General features: G+C 34.5%; 1 protein-coding gene across 1 annotated transcript; it reads left to right on the forward strand.

Annotated features, from left to right (window-relative positions):
* Nucleotides 1–2,075: 2,075 nt before the first annotated feature.
* fsm1 (SANT/MYB domain protein) lies at nucleotides 2,076–3,249 on the forward strand. Its single transcript, NM_001246920.1, is given in 2 exon segments — nucleotides 2,076–2,436; nucleotides 3,000–3,249. A coding segment is annotated over 1 exon segment (267 nt). The 5' UTR covers nucleotides 2,076–2,152; the 3' UTR covers nucleotides 2,420–2,436; nucleotides 3,000–3,249.
* The last annotated feature ends 16,721 nt before the right edge of the window (nucleotides 3,250–19,970 follow it).

Consider the following 19,970-nt stretch of genomic DNA (forward strand, 5'->3'; position numbering starts at 1 on the left):
GTAATTAAGCTAGTCCAAGTTACGCAAGGGGGAAATAAATCTCCCAATGTTGAAGCAATGAAGCAACTAAATACATAGATATATCGAAGACTATAATTATATATCAACGTGTATAAATCAAACTCATAATGAAGCAACTAAATACATAAATATATCGAAAACTATAATTATATGTCAATGTATATAGATCAGACTCATAATTATTTCATAGCCTTGGAAACCAAGGCACCAATCAAACATTTATTTTAGAGGACATAAATAGTTTCTTTAGCCCACATGTCTAATCAAGGTGATTAGGCTCAATAAAAACAGATGGTTAAACCATGTATACATCTTACTCTAGCTTATCATGCAAGAACGCGTTAGAGATATCAAGTTTATTAACAACTATCCCCGTGATGTGAGAATATATAGAAAACAACTCAAATAGATGTAGGTTTGACAACAATACTGAATGCATTATTATCAAAGTAAATTTCAAAATGTCGATGAAAAAACTTAGCAAATATAACAACCTTATGGCGTTTAATTCATTAGTTTTTTTCTTTGTTTTGAAAACCCATTTGCAACCCGTAATTCATATGAGTGATATTTATCAAAGAGTTGATACATATACAATTACACTAATAACCCTTAATCAATGGGTACATTAATTAATACCTAAATACCATACGTATCAAAATGCTTCATGTGAACATATTACTTCTCAAAGTTTCGGTTCAAAATATTTAGTTAAGGACAGAAAGATTCCTAACTATCTGATTGCTCTAATTAAGTGACGTACTATCACCAATCAATCAAACCAATACACATCTTTTTTTATTTCCTTTTAGTGTTTCTACCTTTTATTTTCATTTCATTTATTATTAATATATGGAGATAATACCCAAGTACCTCCTCAACCTATGTCTGAAATCTCAGAGACACACTTATACTATACTAAGGTTCTATTATCTCCTGAACTTATTTTATTAAAAAAAATTTATCCCTTTTCGACCTACGTGACACTATCTTGTGGGTCCAATGATGATTGACTTTTTTTTCAAACTAGTGTCACGTAGATTAAAAAGGGGTAGAAAATTACTTATAAAATAAGTTCAGGGGTAATAGGACCTTAGTATAGTATAAGTGTGTCTCTGAAATTTCAGACATAAGTTGAGGAGGTACTTGTACATTTTCCTTTATATCTAGTTAAACGAAAAGAAAAATAACCAACGAAAGAGTATCACTTGACACCTCTAAAATCAAGATAAACTCTACTCCAAGGCTCAAAATTAGTAACATAGAAATGCTAGTGATACTTTGGCAATCTCTTCTTCAGACTGAACTCTGTAACTAGCTAGCATTGTGACACTCTCGTGAAAGCTCCTGCTGTACGGCTAGTGAATTTGGGTCCCATCTCTTTTCCAAGTCAATATCTTGGAATATATAAATAAAAAAAAAATGATAATGATTCTTGATTGTTGTATCTCAAATTTTAAAGATAAATAAGTGATAGATATTTTTTTGACAAGTGGTGTACTTATTCATAAAGGATTACCATCTAATTACAATAATAGAATTATTAAGCAATCCCCATAAACAACCATGTGAATAAGTCACAATTAGTGTTAGGTTACTATTTATTTATATGCTATATGTGGTCTAAAGGACTAGTAATTAAAACTTTATTACATTTTGAGTATACTTTAATTTATGTGGCTCCTTTGAAATGAAAGAGGTGTAATTAAAATTGAAAAATTGTTTGGGGATACTGATTCTTCATGCTCATATTTATGTGAATGTTCTTTCTCCATCTCCTCTTGTGGTTCCTAAGAATACAAATCACCAAAATTCTTTGCAATAATTTTTTGGGCCCACATTCACCCCCTTTTCCCTCTTCTTGATAACGGCACCGTTTGCACTTTGACTATTTCACCTATATACTACTATTTCCCACTAGGTAAATATATGATCTCCAAAGATTTTTACTTAACTTTATTGACTATGATAATTGATACCACACCCTAGTAGGTGCATTTTCCCTCCCTTTATAAACAACCCTTTGCCAACTCTGTTTTCACAACAAACGAACTCTGCTTAGTACTCTCTTCTTCTTTGTATCTCTTTTTCTACATTTTTCACAACTTGTGATACTTAACAAAAGATCATCATGAGCTCGATGTCGTCTCAACATGGTTCTTCTGGATCATGGACTGCGAAACAAAACAAGGCGTTTGAGAAGGCATTGGCTGTGTATGACAAGGAAACTCGCGATCGTTGGTCCAATGTTGCTAAAGCAGTTGGAGGCAAAACAGCAGAAGAAGTGAAAAGACACTATGAAATCCTTTTGAGGGATGTTTTCTTTATTGACAATGGTATGGTGCCCTTCCCCAAATACAAAACTACTGGAGGATCCCATAATTCCACCTCTGATTAACATTATTTTTACTAAAGGTATGTATGCTCCATCAATCTATCTTCTATTCATATTATTAACGAATTTAAGTTATACACATGTCACTATATAACCAAAAAAATGTATGTGGTATTCCACATTACCTTAAACCATGCAAGTTATGACTAATATTAAAAGATACTAGTGCTTTATAAAGTGATGTCATAATCTAATTAAAAAAAAAGTTAGTTTTGTCTAAATGTAAAAACAATAAGGCTTCTATCACACATCACTCAATTAATTCAACAAAAAACAGTGGTGGGGGGTAGTAGGGTTAGGTTGAGGGGTCACCTTCACAATAAGGAACATATCTACGTATAACATATTCCTAACACGAGCATCCTAATAGGGACACCATGGGACATGAAATGTAATCTACTTTTGATGTTTAGGTTCATATAAACTTAGTACTGTATTTATTTTACAAAGTACTATAATATATCTATATTTAAATAATTGTTGTGCACACACATAAATTGATTCGAACATGATTATACACCGACATCATTGAATATATCCAAATTTTATGTAGCTAACTATTTTTCTCTATATGTTCATGCAGGAGCAAAACCTAACACTTCATCGAAGTAACAAACGTCAATAAGCAGACTAGAAAAGTGCAAATAATTTGCCTTGGAACCTGCCTTTTAAAATATTTAATTTTCAAGTTGTATATTTAATTTCTTTGTCCAATTAAATTTTAAACGCTGAGTTTATTTAGTATTAATTACCTACGGAAGGAATCATTTGAATTCTGTCTGCTCTTGTACTCGTCATGTCCCCTCTAATATTAATTAATTATATTGTTCCTTAAAATTAAACGTGTACTATTTTATGATTATTTGTTACACTTGTTATCTCTACTTTATTTAGTAAAAAAATGAAAATACTTTAAAAGGGATCAGAATAAAATATACTAAAGAACTAGATCTTCGATCTGATTCTCCCTCCATTAATTACTAGTTTAAAAGATTTCGAAAATGGAACAAGAAAAATAGAAACTAACTAAAAATGAATACCCACGTTGTAATCCATACTCAATCTGTGTGAGATAACATCTTATTAACTATGAGAATATATTTATATGGGAATATAATTCAGAATTTTCTAAGTAATAACGTAATTGTAGATGAAGTAGTCATAATACTTCCACGTGATATCACAACAAGCTGGAATAATTTTTCTGGATAGTCACCCTTGAGAAATTATCTAGATTTATCACTTATGTTTGTTTTAGGACTATAATATCACTCAACTTTATCTATTTTTCTCAAACTATACTTGACACAAAAAAATACTTTAAAAAATGTGACATGACACCATAGTAGGAGAGAAATAATATATTTTTTTGTGTCAAGTATAGTTTGAGAAAAATAGGTAAAGTTGAGTGATATTATAGTCCTAAAACAAACATAAGTGATCGATATTCCTAGGTAATTTTTCAAACATGGGTGACTATTTAGGGAAATTACTCAACAAGCTGTGGCGGATTCAGAATTTTCATTTAGGGAGTTAGAAAAATAAAAATATAAACTAGTGAATAAGTCAACAAAACACAATTTCAAGAAAGTAGTAATATATAGTTTATAAGTACAAAAAGTTAATTCCATTACGGGAGACCTTTTATCATATTTGAATTTTCTTTCACGTTTGGACTTTTTTTTTGCTTTAAATCTACATTTTAGCACATTTTTTTTTCTAAATAACAAAAAAAAAATGTAAAAGATTGGTCGGTCAATTTAAAAGGAGATCAACAGTACGCGTGCTACAGTTTGCTTCTTCTTTGTAAGAGGAATCAAAATTAATATATCTACATAATTATAAAAAAATTAATTTTATTATATATTGAAATTTTGTACCAAAAAAATTTGAATATATCTAAAACTTTCATGAGTCCGCCCCTAATAACAAAGATATGCTAAAAATATGATAAAATAAATAAAGGGATGTGTTTTCTCTTGCTGCTTTTAAAGTTTAGATGGATATATATGGTCAGTAAACTTTTAACAAATGATGAATCAAGCTTATAATTGTAAACTGAAATATTCCTTTCAATATGAAGATTGTTTTTCTTTTATAACATATTTGGCATATATAATGCATTGTCAGCCTTTTAATCTTATCAGAATATATTAAGGAAAAATTATGACACTCCAATTAAGTTTTGTTGTAATTGCACATCAAAACTCCTACAAAGTTTTCATATTAAACATATTCAATTTAATTTTTGAAAGAAAAAAATTGTGCGTAACTTCATCTGTCTATTCGATAGTTAAGCTAATCACATAAAATACGTCATTTTTTTAAGTCTACGCATCAACCTCAAATGAAATTCTTTAGATTTTACATTTTATTAAGGCGAGTAAATATAATTAAAGGAAATAATATATTTTATATAATCAACTTAATTATCTAATGACAAATAAAAACACAAAAACTAATTTCAAAATTTAAATTAAAAGTATTAAACTACACATTTTGTTAGAAGTTAAGGTGTATGTTCAGTTGAAACATGATTTTATTTGAGTTTCTCAACGAAATATCCTCATATAAAATTTACATATTATTAAGACCATATATTTTTCAATATGCTCTTTGTGCATATTCGATGTGAAACATGACTGGTTTCAATTGAGGCACATGTATAGTACTTTTCCGAGATATACTGTGAATAAATTGAAGATGCGAGGATCAGATGTTTTTTGCTCTAAGCCTTTTATTAAATATAAAAAATATCAATTATAACAAGTACAAGCGAGGGGGCTAGAGTTTATCTTACTAATCCTAATGAAGTATCTTAATTTTGTTATCTAAAAAGCATGAAGAAAATAAGAGCTAAAGAGAACCAAATATTTTTTGATCGGCAGGAAGTTTGTAATATTGTCACGACCCAAAAATGGGTGTGATAGCACTCGTCTTATCCCACCAAGACAAGTCAGCCTAAAACTAAATATCTAACAAAGTGTGGAAGTAAATGACAATCCAACAACAATTCCTATTATGAAACCAAGTTATATTAATCCAATCCCCAAAATCAGGTTGTCACGTGCACAAGCCTCTAATGTAAATATTAGAATTGAAATAAAATAGAAGTCTAAATGAAGTTGTCTTTTAAGTAAAAACAAAGTCATAAACTGGAGTAGGAAAGTTCGCTGAGATGACAAGCAGCTACCTCACAATCCTCCAGAAGATGCCTCGGAAACGAAAAGAATGACAAGTATCACGATGATCCAGGCTCGTATCCTACAAAAATTTGTAGAAGCAATGGGTGAGTACCAAACCACGCGGTACCCAACAAGCAAACCTCTAAACACAAGTTAAGTGGACAAAATACGGGCACTCCTTACACCATATCTAAACCTCCACGCTACAGTCTAATAGGTACAGTTTACCAAACACACAACTCAATAACCACACTCTATCAATTTACACATTCTCAATAACAACTCAATATTCAACAGTCACAAGCTTCACAGAGAAACACTCACAAGATCAACAAAACACATGTTCAAGTTCATCAATAATAAAATGTGTAATGCCATGAGATGCAATGTCAAATATAGTGATGCATGTCTTCCCTAACGATACACACTTGCTGTCTCTCAATCCGGGACCCATGGGGGGACATATCTGTCCATGCATCTGTCGCGGCGCACGACACGACCCTCGATAAGTAGTAACCTTCGCGGTGCGTGATACGTCCCTCGAAATATAATATCCGTCGCGGCGCGCGATACGACCCTCGAAAATAGTACACCATCCTCTTACCACAACAATGTCTCAGATACAATGCAAATGACATGCTCAAATGAAAAGGGAGGAGATAACCATTTGATAACCAAACACAATTTACAACAAGAAATACAACACCAACAAATAAACAACAAGTCTCCAAATCATTCTCAACATCACACAAGGAAATACAAGAATTTCGTACGCTTAACAAGAGTTTAGAAATCACTTGCCTTAACCACTCGAATAATCACTCTGGGACTTGAGCCTTCCCTTTCCGTTGAGCTTCCAAATCAATGCAATCTATACAAGTATATATATTCACAATAAGGTTTCAGAACTAACACACTCACACTTTTGTGTGTTTAATCTTGACTCAAAATTTCACCTCAAATTTATAATCAAATTCGTAATTACACTTCAACTATTATATTTTTCAAGTTCCAAGTCTAAGGTTAAGTCCCTCATTTTTCTTTTCAATACCAACTCTAATAATCCACCAACAATTAATTATCTATCTTAGTATAACAAACTTAATATAATATGATAACAAAATAATAATATATATATATATTGATGGAAGCCACTGGTATTAAAACCAGTGGCGGACAGCGGACAAACAGCAACCAACATCCAAAACTCAACTTGATTCACAATTGCACAAAACATTAAATGCTCATCATTAAATAAATTATGCACACATATATATATATACTTTATTATATAATATTATTATATGCACACATCTATGTGCAGAATCAAGAAGATTAAAGGAGAAAACTTACCTAGCAGTTCGTAAGCCGCACAGAAACCCTTCGCCCTTTTTTTTTTCTTTTCCTTATTTAAATTTATTAAGTACTAATTGTGATAGATTTTACCCACATATTTTATTAAATAAAGGCTAACTAGTATAGGGTCTTAAATAAATTATCACTTTAGCCCTTAAACTATCGATTAATTAACTCAAGTTAAGCAAATATTCAAAATTTCCAAAAATGACCTTCCGGGTCATTACATTATCCACCACTAAAAATCATGTTCGTCCTCGAACATAGAGTAAAAGTAATTACCTGAAGCCTCAAAAAGTTGAGGATATCTGGCACGCATGTCAGACTCAGTCTCCCAAGTTGCCTCTCTCACTGATCGGTGCTTCCACTGCACCTTCACTGAAGCAATCTCCTTGGTTCTAAGCTTTCGAACCTGCCTATCCAAAATAGCTATAGGCTCCTCTTCAAATGTCAAGTCTGGACCCAACTCCACAGAATCAAGTGAAATCACATGAGATTCATCCGGAATATACTTCCGAAGCATAGAGACATGGAAAACAGGATGAACTGCCGACAAACTAGGTGGCAAGGCCAACTTATAGGCCACCTCTCCCACTCGGCTCAAAATCTCAAAAGGTCCAATGAACCTAGGGCTAAGCTTGCCCTTCTTTCCAAACCTCATTACACCCTTCATGGGTGATACTCGGAGCCAAACATGATCACCCTCCATAAACACCAAGGCTCTAACTCTCCGATCTGTATAACTCTTCTGTCGACTCTGAGCTGTCAATAATCTATACTGAATCATACGGACTTGCTCCATAGCATCTCTAAGCAAGTCTGTATCCAAAGAGTCCATCTCGGCCGAATCAAACCAACCAATAGGAGATCTACACCGTCTACCATACAATGCCTCAAATGGGGCCATTTGGATACTAGAGTGATAACTGTTATTATAGGCGAACTCCGCTAAGGGTAAATGTCGATCCCATCTTGCACCAAAATCGATTACACACGCTCGAAGCATATCTTCCAATACCTGAATGGTCCGCTCAGATTGACCATCTGTCTGAGGGTGAAATGCCGTACTCATATCTAACTGAGTACCCAGACCATGTTGTAATGCCTTCCAGAAGTGAGAAGTAAATAGTGAACCTCGATCTGATATGATAGAAACAGGAACTCCATGTAGTCGCACAATCTGACTGATATATAGTTCGGCTAACTTTTCTGCTGTATACTTTACCCGAACCGGGATGAAGTGGGCAGACTTGGTTAGCCTATCAACAACAACCCAAATAGAGTCATAACCACCCACTGTGGTAGGCAAACCTACAACAAAGTCCATAGTAATCCGCTCCCACTTCCAAGTAGGAATAGGTATCCTCTGAGATACACCCCCGGGCCGTTGGTGCTCACACTTGACCTGCTGTCAAGTCAAACACCTCGAAACAAAGTCTGAAATATCTCTCTTCATCCCACACTACCAATAATGTTGACTTAGATCATGATACATCTTCGCCGCTCCCGGATGGATGGAATACCGAGAACAATGGGCCTCCTCAAGAATCAATCTAATCAAATCGCCTGTCCTGGGCACACAAATTCTGCCTCCGATCCGCAATACACCATCAGAATCAAGGAGAGCCTCCTTAGCTTCCCCTCTCAATACTTTGTCTCGAATGAGACATAATTTTTCATCATCAAACTGGTGTGCACGGATTTGCTCGACTAAAGAAGACCGAGCCTCAATAAAAGCAATCATCCCATCACTCTCTTCTGAAATCTGCAAGCGGACAAGGCTGTTAGCTAATATCTGCACATCTCTAGCCAATGGTCTCTCCATAATACTAAGCGCTGCAAGACTCCCCATGCTAGGAGTCTTCCTATTCAGAGCATCGGCCACAACATTGGCCTTTCCTGGATGATACAGAATGGTCACATCATAGTCTTTCAGCAACTCAAGCCATCTTCGTTGCCTCAAGTTCAAATCCCTCTGGCTAAAAATATACTGAAGACTCAGATGATCAATGAAGATCTCACAATGCACCCCATACAAATAATGACGCCATAACTTAAGTACAAATACCACAGCCGCCAACTCCAAATCATGAGTAGGGTAGTTCTTCTCATGGGATTTCAACGGCCTAGAAGCATAAGCAATCACTTTTCCCTTCTGCATCAACACACCACCCAAACCAACTCCTGAAGCATCACAATACACAGTAAAGTCTACACCTTCCTCAGGTAGAGTCAACACAGGAGCAGAAGTCAACAAAGTCTTGAGCTTTTGAAAGCTCTCCTCACACTCATCAGACCACTGAAAACTCACATCCTGTCGAGTCAATCTAGTCAATGGAGCTGCAATAGTAGAGAAACTCTGAACAAATCATCGATAATAGCCTGCCAATCCCACAAAACTCCTAATCTCAGTAGGTGAAGTAGATCGCGTCCAGCCTCTAACTGCCTCAATCTTGGCCGGATCTACTCTAATACCCTCCTTGGACACCACGTGTCCCAAGAATGTCACAGAAGTAAGCCAGAACTCACACTTTGAGAACTTGGCATACAACTTCTCTTCTCTCAACCTCTGAAGTACAATCCTCAGGTGTCCGACATGGTCCTCCTCAGTCTTAGAGTAAACCAAGATGTCATCGGTGAAAACAATCACAAAAGAATCAAGGTATGGTCGAAACACCCCATTAATCAACTCCATGAATGTTGCAGGGGCATTAGTCAATCCGAAGGACATCACTAGAAACTCATAATGTCCATACCGGGTCCGAAAAGCTGTCTTAGGGATATCTGATGCCCTAATCTTCAACTGATGATACCCAGACCTCAAATCAATCTTAGAGAACAATGATGCTCCCTGTAACTGATCAAATAGGTCATCAATACGCGGAAGAGGATACTTATTCTTAACTGTTACCTTGTTCAACTGTCTGTAATCAATACACATTCTCATAGTCCCATCCTTCTTCTTCACAAACAATACGGGGGCACCCCAAGGTGATACACTAGGGCGAATAAAACCCTTACTCAATAAATCCTGCAACAGATCCTTCAATTCTTTCAACTCTTCTGGGGCCATACGATATGGAGGTATAGAAATAGGTGTAGTTCCCGGCTCCAAATCAATAGCAAAATCGATATCCCTATCGGGAGGAACACCTGGAAGATCAGAAGGAAATACATCGAAAAACTCCTGAACCATGGAAACAGAGTCCATGAGAGGTGGTTCAACACTAGTATCCCGAATAAAAGCTAAGTAAGACAAACACCCCCTCTCCACCAATCTCTTAGCACGAATAAAAGAGATGACCTTGCTAGGATAGAACCACTAACACTCTTCCACTCAACCCTCGGAACACCAGGCATTGCTAAAGTCACAGACTTAGCATTACAATCAAGGACAACATGATAAGGAGAAAGTCAATCCATACCCAAGATAACATCAAAGTCCACCATTCCCAGAATGATTAAGTCTACCCAAGTGTCATACCCAGCCAAAGAAACAAGACAGGATCGATACACTCGATCCACCACTAAGGGCTTACCCACGGGTGTAGAAACACGAATAGGTACAGTCATGCTATCACATATCATATCAAATTTAGCAGCAAAATACGTAGACACATAAGAGAATGTAGAACCTGGATCAAACATCACAGACGCAGGTCGATGACATACTGGGATGATACATGTAATAACAGCATCGGAGGTCTCCGCCTTAGGTCTCCCGGGGAAAGCATAGCAGTGGCCTCCTCGTCCACCTCCATCCTGGGTGGTACTTCTACCCCCAATCTGCTGAGCTGCAACACCACTACTAGAAACTCTATCACTTCTACCTGACTGAACTCTGCCACGACCTCTACCCTGTGGTGCTGGTGGTCTAGTCTGGAATGAAGAATTAGGTCGAAGCCCACCACGACCCCTTTGAGAAGTACACTGCCGCATTAGATGATCGGGATCTCCACAAGTAAAACAAAATTTTTGACCTGGGAACTGTTGTGTGGACCCTGAAAATCCACTATAATTTCCTCGCCATGTAGATCGTTGTTGTGAGCCGTACGAGCTCTGACTCGAGCTATAAGAACCCCTAGATGTCTGGCCACCCTAAAATGTCGGCATAGATGCATGAATAGGTCCCCGCTGCTGAAAAGAACCACTCACTCTCTGTGATCCCCTACCTCCAGATGAGGCACCATGAAACTGTCCTGATATACGAGTTCTTTTAGGGTCCCCAAACTCCTCTCTCTCCATCAATTCTGCCTCTTTGGCGGCGCTCACAATGGACTGAAAAGAAGCCCCCTCCCTAGATGCCCGAAACACAGCTGACCTGATAGAGAAAGTCAATCCCCTCACAAATCTGCGGATCCTCTCTGTCTCATTTGGAATAATGGCCAACGCATGCCTAGACAACTGGCAAAAACGCACCTCATACTCTGTAACCGATAAACCATCCTGTCTCAGACTCTCAAACCTCAAGCGACTCTCCTCTCTCACTCTCCATGGGACAAAACGATATTGGAATGCACTAGCAAACTGCTCCCAAGTCACTAGAGGAGATCCAACTGGCAAATATCCTGAATAAGTCCTCCACCAGTCTCTCGCTGATCCACGAAGCTGGAGTGTAGCATATCGAACCCCATGTGACTCAGCTAACCCAACCACCTTTAGTAACTCTCGGCAGGTAGTTAGAAACTCATGTGCGTCCTCGCTCTTCCCACCCTGAAACTGAGGTGGGTCCATCTTTCGAAATCTCCCATACCTACGCTGCTCATCCTCTGTCAGAACAACCATCGATGCAACTTGACCCCCAACTGCTGGTGCAATATCATTCTGAACCGCGGGATCTACTAGTAGTTGCCCCACCGCATCCTGAGCAACCGGAGCTTGTTGCTGCTCTTGGGTCTGAGCCCCCTCTCTAGTACGAGAGTCATGTGGTGTGGTAGTTGCACCACCACCCTGAGAAAATCCCTCTAGCACACTTAACACCCTCAATAGCGTATCTTGAAGCAAAGGTGTGACTACGGGATCTGGAGGAACCTGGTCCTCTTTGTCATCAATCTGAGGTTCGGTAGAGACCTCTCTAGCACTACCTCTCAATGGTGCTGCTCCACGTCCACAACCTCTGAGGTTCGGTAGAGACCTCTCTAGAACTACCTCTCAATGGTGCTGCTCCACGTCCACGACCTCTGGCTACTGTCGTACTACTAGCACGACCTCTAGCTCGAGATCTACCCCTACCACTAGCTGGGGCCTCAACAACTGTCTCGGAAAGTAACATTAGTTCTAGTCCTCGTCATCTGTCAAAAGAGTATACAACAACTCAGTACTAAAGAAGGTGACTACGCACGATGAGAAAGAATGAACAAAAAGAAGTTTCCTAGTAATCCTCGTAGCCTCTCAGAGATAAGTACAGACGTCTCCGTACTAATCCTTGAGACTCTACGTAGACTCAACTTGTATACACGTGAGACCTATGAACCTGGGGCTCTAATACCATTTTGTCACGACCGAAAAATGGGTGTGATGGCACTCGTCTTATCCCACAAAGACAAGTCAGCCTAAAACCAAATATCTAACAAAGTGCGGAAGTAAATGACAATCCAACAACAATTCCTATTATGAAACCAAGTTATATTAATCCAATCCCCAAAATCAGGTTGTCACGTGCACAAGCCTCTAATGTAAATATTAGAATTGAAATAAAATAGAAGTCTAAATGAAGTTGTCTTTTAAGTAAAAACAAAGTCATAAACTGGAGTAGGAAAGTTCGCTGAGATGACAAGCAGCTACCTCACAATCCTCCAGAAGATGCCTCGGAAACGAAAAGAATGACAAGTATCACGATGATCCAGGCTCGTATCCTACAAAAATTTGTAGAAGCAATGGGTGAGTACCAAACCACGCGGTACCCAACAAGCAAACCTCTAAACACAAGTTAAGTGGACAAAATACGGGCACTCCTTACACCATATCTAAACCTCCACGCTACAGTCTAATAGGTACAGTTTACCAAACACACAACTCAATAACCACACTCTATCAATTTACACATTCTCAATAACAACTCAATATTCAACAGTCACAAGCTTCACAGAGAAACACTCACAAGATCAACAAAACACATGTTCAAGTTCATCAATAATAAAATGTGTAATGCCATGAGATGCAATGTCAAATATAGTGATGCATGTCTTCCCTAACGATACACACCCGCTGTCTCTCAGTCCGGGACCCATGGGGGGACATATCTGTCCATGCATCTGTCGCGGCGCACGACACGACCCTCGATAAGTAGTAACCTTCGCGGCGCGCGATACGTCTCTCGAAATATAATATCCGTCGCGGCGCGCGATACGACCCTCGAAAATAGTACACCATCCTCTTACCACAACAATGTCTCAGATACAATGCAAATGACATGCTCAAATGAAAAGGGAGGAGATAACCATTTGATAACCAAACACAATTTACAACAAGAAATACAACACCAACAAATAAACAACAAGTCTCCAAATCATTCTCAACATCACACAAGGAAATACACGAATTTCGTACGCTTAACAAGAGTTTAGAAATCACTTGCCTTAACCACTCGAATAATCACTCTGGGACTTGAGCCTTCCCTTTCCGTTGAGCTTCCAAATCAATGCAATCTATACAAGTATATATATTCACAATAAGGTTTCAGAACTAACACACTCACACTTTTGTGTGTTTAATCTTGACTTAAAATTTCACCTCAAATTTATAATCAAATTCGTAATTACACTTCAACTATTATATTTTTCAAGTTCCAAGTCTAAGGTTAAGTCCCTCATTTTTCTTTTCAATACCAACTCTAATAATCCACCAACAATTAATTATCTATCTTAGTATAACAAACTTAATATAATATGATAACAAAATAATAATATATATATATATTGATGGAAGCCACTGGTATTAAAACCAGTGGCGGACAGCGGACAAACAGCAACCAACATCCAAAACTCAACTTGATTCACAATTGCACAAAACATTAAATGCTCGTCATTAAATAAATTATGCACACATATATATATACTTTATTATATAATATTATTATATGCACACATCTATGTGCAGAATCAAGAAGATTAAAGGAGAAAACTTACCTAGCAGTTCGTAAGCCGCACAGAAACCCTTCGCCCCTTTTTTTTTCTTTTCCTTATTTAAATTTATTAAGTACTAATTGTGATAGATTTTACCCACATATTTTATTAAATAAGGGCTAACTAGTATAGGGTCTTAAATAAATTATCACTTTAGCCCATAAACTATCGATTAATTAACTCAAGTTAAGCAAATATTCAAAATTTCCAAAAATGACCTTCCGGGTCATTACAAATACTTTTCATACTGTATTACGAAAGGAATATACATAAAAAAGATCATAAACTTAGCAGCAAAATTTATTTTAGTACTTAAACTACACGGGCATTTATATACCCCATTATCATTTTCGAAGTGATTCTTTTTCCATTCTGAGACTATAACACTACTCTTACCCACCACATCAGAGCCACTTAAGCGCCATATCATAACCATGTCATTAATTTTAGTTCTTTCTTACTTATTTATTATTTTTTATTAAACACTTTTTAAGATTAATTATATCAATAAATTAATTTATAAATGCATACCCTTCCCCACTCCCGCCCCACCCTCTCTTTCTTCTTTCTTGTTGTTCACCACTTAAACCTTCAATACTTATTTTTCTTCTTTTTCACTATTCAACATTTTTTTAAAAATACCTACAATAAAAAAATTCACTATAAATATTCACATTATCTTCTTCGAACCCACCCCACAAATTTATCCTCTTGGAGAATGAATTTTTTTTGAAAGCCAAAATTATCTTGACAACTCAAATAAGAAATGAAGATTGCATAAAGAAATTGATAAAAAAAAATATAATATCTATGAAAAATATTTGAATAGATCTAGAAATCAAAATGGGTCACTCAAAATTCAAGAAAGGTTTATATTTATTTAATCGGCACCACTAACATAGAGCGAAATTAATGTCAATAAAATGTCTTTAGTATTGAATTTCACGGATTAGTAAAGGACTAGTAGAATGAAAGTATTTTTTTTTTATTTGAAGTGGGAGGAAGATGGAGGAGAAAGTGTTTCAATAGAGAAAAAAATGTATTGAGGAAGACAATAAAATAGAAAGAGAAAAATTAAAGAAATTAAAAGGGGGGCCACTAATTCTATATACGTTAAAAAATAATAATATATTTTTAGAGTATTAATAAATCAAGAAAATATATTTAATATATTAATTATATATTGACCAATAATAAAATGTCATGTGTAGCACTTAAAAAAGATTTAGCTTTTTTTTTCTTTTTTTCACGAGCTATGAGTGTACAGTCACTCTCCCTCCACGTCATCCCTTAGGGGTTGTTTAAATCACTTGAAAAATGTTAAGTGGTGTATTTAAACGCTCGTGTAGTTTAAGGGTTAAAGTAAGTTTTGTTGTCAAGTTTTAGGGGGGCTTTTAGGTATTTTCTCTATTACATATGATGATGCTTAAATAATGTAAAAATATGTCAATCCGGAAAAACATTGATTTATTAATCTCAAACGTTCTACTATAAAAGTATGAATAAAAAAGATCGTTTGCTCATCAAAAGTAATTTGAAGTATTTTTTTCTTGTCTTCTTCTTCAAACCTATCCAACAACACTTGATAATTCTTACTTTTTGTATGGATTTATTGGATCTTGTTGAACCTATTGATACTGTCAAATGGTTCTGTTTTGCATGTCGCATCAATAGGTTTCTTGTCTTTTTTGCATGTCGCATCAGTAGGTGCTTGAAACAAACTCCTCAGTCATTTTACCGTCCCAGCTATGTTGCCTTCCATGTGTCTTCTTTTTATTTTTCTTGTTTTCACTTCTTTGTTGTCTATGTTATATATCTCCTTCTCTAACCACTCTAACAAAGCATATGTACAACATAGTGTCTTCGTCATCTTCATCAAGAGAATCCTCACCCAGATCAATTGTATTTGACACAAAAGCTTTTGACTCGTTCTTTTTTGCAATCACACATTTAGGCACAAATATAAGAGTTTCTGGACTTAATTTGCTTTTCGAAGCAAGTGATGAGGCCTGATTTTCTTGGATCAAATCGTAGCCTTTCGCTGTTAACTTTACTTGCTTTCCAGTAGTCTTCAATAAAGTCTCAAAGCTATTTGAACATAATGGGTCTCTTGAGGCATTACTAATATCTTGCTTCTTCTTAGTGTTATGAAAATTTTCAGCCGCACCATTTTTATTACATGGAGCATTATTTTGACTAGTCCAGGAAAGGATCCAACTACTAGTTGAACCTAGTGTGCAATTAGTGTCCAGTTTTTAGTTGCATTCTCATTTTCAACTTGCAAAACATCCTGTCCAGAATTTCCAGCATCTTCAACATCAAATGTATCCATTAGTTTTTTTTCCTGAACCCATCAATTTTTATGTTGAACCAACTCGAGGTGCATCAACCTCAACTCTTATTATTTCTCCTTGCGTTTTTAGTTGCATTAGACATCAAAAATAATAAATAGAAGGATAATTTTGTTAAAACCCTTATAATTATAAGCTAAATATTAAAAATTAAATAATATTTAATAAAATAAATACAAGTGATAAATTAATGGTATTGGGTTACTGTTATTGGTTATTGGGTTTTTAATGGGCTATAAAAATCGAATCGGCTGATAAATCGAATCGAAAAAAAATGTTATTGGGTTATTGAGCTATTGAGTTCTTAATGGGTTTATAAAAAAAATTATTAGGTTATTCGTTCGGTAACGGTTTTTACTATTGGGTTATAGGATAAATCGATAACCCAATAAGATGGTAATAATTTATTATTTTATCCTTTTTAATTATTAAATATTAATAATTTAATATAAAATTAGACACTATAACTATATCAAGTTATTATAACTCTACCAACTTCACACTAGGTTGCTTTACTAGTTTTTACTGTTTCTTCAAAACCTAAAAATTAAAGCAAGGGGTTCACAATTGTAGCTATTTGATTTTAGTTTTAGTTTTAGTCTTGTTGGACTTTTTTATTTTAGTTTTAGTTTTAGTTTGAAATTATAAGTTGTAGCATTTGCAAGTTTGCAAAGGATCGTAATTTGATTAACATAAAAAATTTCATACTATGTTTTGATGGCAAATTATAGTCTTCGTACTATATTTTCTCTTATTGATGCAATTGACATATAATATTTTACGAATATTTTCTTATTAGGTAAATTGAAAATCAAGTTGATAATGATCAAAAATTGATAAACCGAAAATCGATAAAAATATCTTATTAATTTGTTATTGAGTTAGCATATTTAAAAATAAAAAATTGATAAATTAAATTAATAACACATAAAATCAAATCAAATCGATTGATACACAGCCCTAGCCGCGCTGGACAGCCTCATAAGAAAGTCGTCTAGTGATTGTAGCAGCTATGAGAGCTGCGCAACTGCTGCTTAGGAAGGAACCCTAGGTCGGCCATATTGGCAATTGTTTTTTGTTCTTTTGCCACCACAAACTTTTTTAATGACAATTATATAAACCTTGAAAATTTTTGTTTTACTTGACATATCCCTTAAAAAATAATAAATAGAAGGGTGATTTTGTTAAAACTCTATTAGTTATAAGCTATCTAAATATTAAAAAATAAATAATATTTAATAAAAAATTAAAAAAATACAAGTGATGAATTATCTTAATTTTTCAATTGAACAAGTTAAAGTTGAGTACATGAGATAAAGTAAAAAGAGAGCATACATAAATATAATTAATGCTTAATCAGTAGTGAATTTAATCATGAATTTGCAAATCTGACAGATTCTAGTGCTTCTCAATTGAACCTTTATATTGGAAGAAAATTAAACATATATTTTAAACTTCGTACTTTTTAATTTAAAAATGAACTCGAACCGTTTAAATTCGAAACCTTACCGCTGATTAAACTTGGTCTAAAATTGAAAAAAGCATATACGTTAGTGTTGCATAGAATCAACACTATAGATAAATCCTTTGCAAAGATTGAGGTGTTCAAGGAGTTTAATGATAAATACTTCCTCCGTTATTTTTAATCGTCATACTATGCTTTTTAAAATTTAATTGATTAAGTTAAATTAGATTAATTAATTTGATATTTTTAAATAAAATATTTAGATATTTAAAAAATATAATATTAACTGTCAAAAATACATCTAAACTAAATTTTTTTAAAATCGTCATACTATGCTTTTTAAAAGTTTAATTGATTAAGTTAAATTAGATTACATTAGTTTGATATTTTTAAATAAAATATTTAGATATTCAAAAAATATAATATTAAATGTCAAAAACAAACCTAAAGTATTTTTTAAAATCGTCATACTATGCTTTTTAAAAAATTTAATTGATTAAGTTAAATTAAATTACATTAGTTTGATTTTTTTAAATAAAATATTTAGATATTCAAAAAATATAATATTAACTGTCAAAAACATACCTAAAATATTTTTTTTAAGTTTCATACCTTATCTAAGCAATTGAGAATGCGAGTTGTATATCTAAACGATCATTTATTAGTTTGAGAAACACTGATATGTATAATATACTTTCTCCAGGGGCGAACCCAGTAAGCCAGACGAGGGTGCTCGAGCACCCATTGATTTCTGAAATTTTTTGTATAAGTATATATATATATATATATATATAGAAAATATGATGCATATGTTATTATAATTTAAATGAGCACTCATGGAATAAAAACAGTTGTGAGTGAGTTGGTTTAAACCTTTGCAGTAAGAGACGCGCGAAAGTGAGCACCAACAACCTTTAAATACTGGATCCGCTAATGACTTTCTCTCTCTATTTGGAAAAATCTTAATACATGACATTTCACATGGATAAAATATTTTACCTTAATAATAATTAAATGATAAACTATTAATATTAATTAAAAGTTAGAAGTACACTCTCTTTTTAAAAAGGTGGAATTCTTTGTTAATATGATGTATGATACGATACATCTTTTCTTTTTTTTTTAAAGAAGGCTTAAGTCACCCCCGGCCCCTTAAAGTTGTCCGCATAATTCAGTTAGACACTTTATCTAAGATTTGTTTCAATTGAACACTTTTACTAGTTAAAATATATTCCTATTGAACATTTACTGACAAACAATTAAAAATAGAGAGTGAGTGACATACGCGGATGATATGGACAATAACCAATAAAAAAAGACATTTGGCATTGACCCCATAATAACAATTAAAAAAATAAATTAGAAAAAATAAATAAAATAAAAATATTTTTTTAGTCAAAAAATACATATAAAATAAAAATAGAAAGAGAAAACCTTTCTTCTTCATTTCTTCTTTGCATAACACTCACCCAACTGTATCACCTCCATATACATCAGAAACACTTCGATAATGATGGAACTCTGATTTTCCTCTCTCAATTCACACAAGGATTTTTCCCCCACTGATATACCTGCCCCATCTCCTTTATACTAAAATAACTTTTTAACAATTTTAAGAAAATAACTTCAGATCCGTATTAGTTTTGCCGGAAAAAATGGTGTTTCACCGAAATTGTTTTTGATGAAATTCTCTTCTGAAACTCCAAAATAATGCTGATGATATAGAGAATGGCGGAACAATGCTAGAAAGAAAGTATATGAGGAAGGGGTGAGGCGGGGATGGTGGCTTAGGAATTTGGCTGATAATAATTCAATTTCTCTTTTAAACAAAAAAAAAACATGAAACCCAAACAAGATTTGCTAAAGATTGAAGAACACAGAGTGCTTTGAAGAAGACGATTGTTGAAGGATAATGGATTCTGTTTTCCTTTTTTTTATTAAGAGATTTTGTTGAACTAAATTATTAATTTTAGTTATTTAATAATATATCTAGATTTCAAGAAATTACAAAATTAATTTTTAAAAAAATAAAAAATAATAATTTTGGGAACGATTCACGCGCTCAAGGGCAGT

This window comes from Solanum lycopersicum, chromosome 10, assembly GCF_036512215.1.
Source record: "Solanum lycopersicum chromosome 10, SLM_r2.1".
Classification (NCBI taxonomy): Eukaryota; Viridiplantae; Streptophyta; class Magnoliopsida; order Solanales; family Solanaceae; genus Solanum; species Solanum lycopersicum.